General features: G+C 36.1%; 1 protein-coding gene across 1 annotated transcript in view; it reads left to right on the top strand.

The window, feature by feature from the left end:
* LOC106869908 (uncharacterized) overlaps positions 1-2,607 on the top strand; it is a 51,994-nt gene that overhangs the window by 31,266 nt on the left and 18,121 nt on the right. The window contains exon 10 of the mRNA XM_014915840.2: positions 1,800-2,249. Within this exon, the coding sequence (XP_014771326.2) occupies positions 1,800-2,249 (450 nt within the window). The remainder of the gene's footprint in view (positions 1-1,799; positions 2,250-2,607) is intronic.

Genomic DNA, 2,607 nt, shown 5'->3' on the forward strand with positions numbered 1-2,607 from the left:
ATATACACCAGAAAAAGAAGAAAAATAAGCACAACCAACAGGTGAAGCACCCATTACAAGAACCAACACCAACCATACAAACCGCTGTAGTCAGCTTCCGACATTAAAGATTACTACAATTTCGGCAAATTATACATGAATACATAGCATAAACATAACATACCTAATCTGCGTATAAGCAGTTCATTTTGGTGCAGGAACCAAGTGTTGTTCTACTGAAGTGTTTGTGTACGTGTGTATGATTTTTCTTTGAGTTTAATTTAAGTTTTCCTTGAGAGAATTCAAGCCGGCTGCTAACAAAGCAAGACTACATTTTCAGTTAGTTGGTGAGCGGGTGGAAGTGTCGATGCATACACCCAAGTGTGTGTATCTATTCCCATAAGAATCTCACATGGAGAATTTGCGGAATGTCTTACTAATCTTCACCGTGCCACTATTAGATTGGATTTGGAGAATCTGCGTCAGTTTCTGTTATTCTTTCTCCACGAAGCCAAATATTTCTAAGTTTTCGTGCAAATTTGTTGGTACATAACCTAATGCACCTATGATGATAGGGACAAATAAGAATTCATGGTCAAACTACAAAAGTTCCACATTAATTCGCCATAGATGTTCTTATTTTCCTGGACTTTTCATTGTACATTTACATCAGCTGGGGAGCTGACTTTCACAAAAGTGTTTGACTTCTGTCCCCTGTCCCACAGAACAAAATCAGGTCTTTTATGTTTGCACCGAAATGATGCTTTTATTGGAGTGTCACACCAGTATTCCTTGTTTTTAAAGGTATGAGTACCTGCTGGTTGGGACATGAAGTATACATGTGTGTATGTATGTATGTATGTATGTATGTATGTATGTATGTATGCATGCATGTATGAAAACAAAGAACTAATGCAGCAGGCTTTTTAAAATGTGAAGAGAAAATTAACAATGTGTGACATTTTTCAACTGAACCAGCCATTTAGAGAGGAAAAATAGTGTTTAAATTCGTTATGAGAAATTTCAACTACGTTTCGTGGTTTGTTACCTCAACAGCTCTTTTTTAGGATTCAGTGGTTAAGGACATTATCAGAAAGAATTACGTCCGATTTCGACCCTTACTCATTTACTGTCTTCGACGTGGCGGCACTGCTACCTTTAGGAGTTGTCTTCAGCTCTGATGTTGAGTGCGTTTCTTTCTGTTTTCTTTGGCCCCCTTTTTTTTAATCTTTTCACATAGTGGTTTTATCCCTTCCCTTTCCTCTTCCTTTGCACTCCTCCGTTTGGGTCTTAGTTTTTCTTTTCTTCTTTTTTTTCATTTCCTTGCGATCTGTCTTTCTTTGCCGATGATTCTCCATTCCCTGTTGTTTCAAGTACAAATGTTTTCTCTCCTTCATGATAGATTATATTAACCAAGTTCTCGAGCTTTTTTTCCGTTGTTCCCTTTGAATTTGATGGTCATTCTTGCTACCACGTCGTCGAATTTCTTATAGCTCACTGCATCATTTATTTTCAGCCACTTAACCTATGGCTTCTTCACGCCTATCTCTTTTCCTGGCTGTTGCGTTTCATCTGTGGAATAACCTTCGCTACGGTTTCTTTCCAGGGGTTCTGGCCACACGTCTTCTAGTTTTTCAACCCGCACTTTCTTCTGACACACATTTCCTTGGTGAATTCTAAGCCCGATGTAACTAGAAAACCATTTTACATGAGTAGTAAAAGAGATGTTTATTTGCTGAACTTTTAAATCTTTTGTCATTTATATATGTATATATATATATATATATATATATGTTTTTTTAAATATATATGTTTTTTAGGCACAAACCATTCAATCTGAAATCAAAGGAGGGAAACTAACAGTACGCGCCAATGAACCAGCCATCACTTTCCTTCATCTTTTCATTCAGAATGAAGGAGTATCTAGCATTGCTATCAAATTGAACTTACCATCAAATTCTATGTCATCGTTTGAAATTTGCAGCTTATCTACAGTAAGCACCGGAATCAACATACCTTGTATTAAACAGAAGCAAACATTCTATCACATTGCGGAAAGCGAAGCAATTTTGAATCTTGGAACAGTAGAGGCATTCACAACAGGCAATAACACATATAATGAAATTATAATACAACTGGTAGTTAAACCTAGAGAAACTATTGCAAAAGGAACTTACGCTATAAATGTAGAAGTAACGTCAGAATCAACGACTACCAATACCACACAGTTGACTTATAACGTTAGTGTTTTCAACGACTCCACTACAGCAGTAAGAATCAATTTTTGTATATACCATTAACTGTTTTAACATTTCTTTTCACGGAAACTTGAATTAACAAAATTAAAATGTTTATTATGTGAGTATATACGAGAGGTGTATGAAAAGTCTTGAGCCTCAAAAAGAAAAAAAAATACATGGTACAACACTTCTGATGAAGGTATAAGACTTCAAGGCTCAAAACGTTTCATACACCCCTCGTATATCTAAACGCACATACCCACCCAAGCGTACATACACCCACATATATATTATATAAGTATATACGGTGCCCCAGCTTGGCCACAGCCTCAGAGTTGAAACATGTATTAGAATAAAATACATACATACATATATATATATATATATA

The sequence above is a fragment of the Octopus bimaculoides genome, chromosome 11 (genome assembly GCF_001194135.2).
Source record: "Octopus bimaculoides isolate UCB-OBI-ISO-001 chromosome 11, ASM119413v2, whole genome shotgun sequence".
Classification (NCBI taxonomy): Eukaryota; Metazoa; Mollusca; class Cephalopoda; order Octopoda; family Octopodidae; genus Octopus; species Octopus bimaculoides.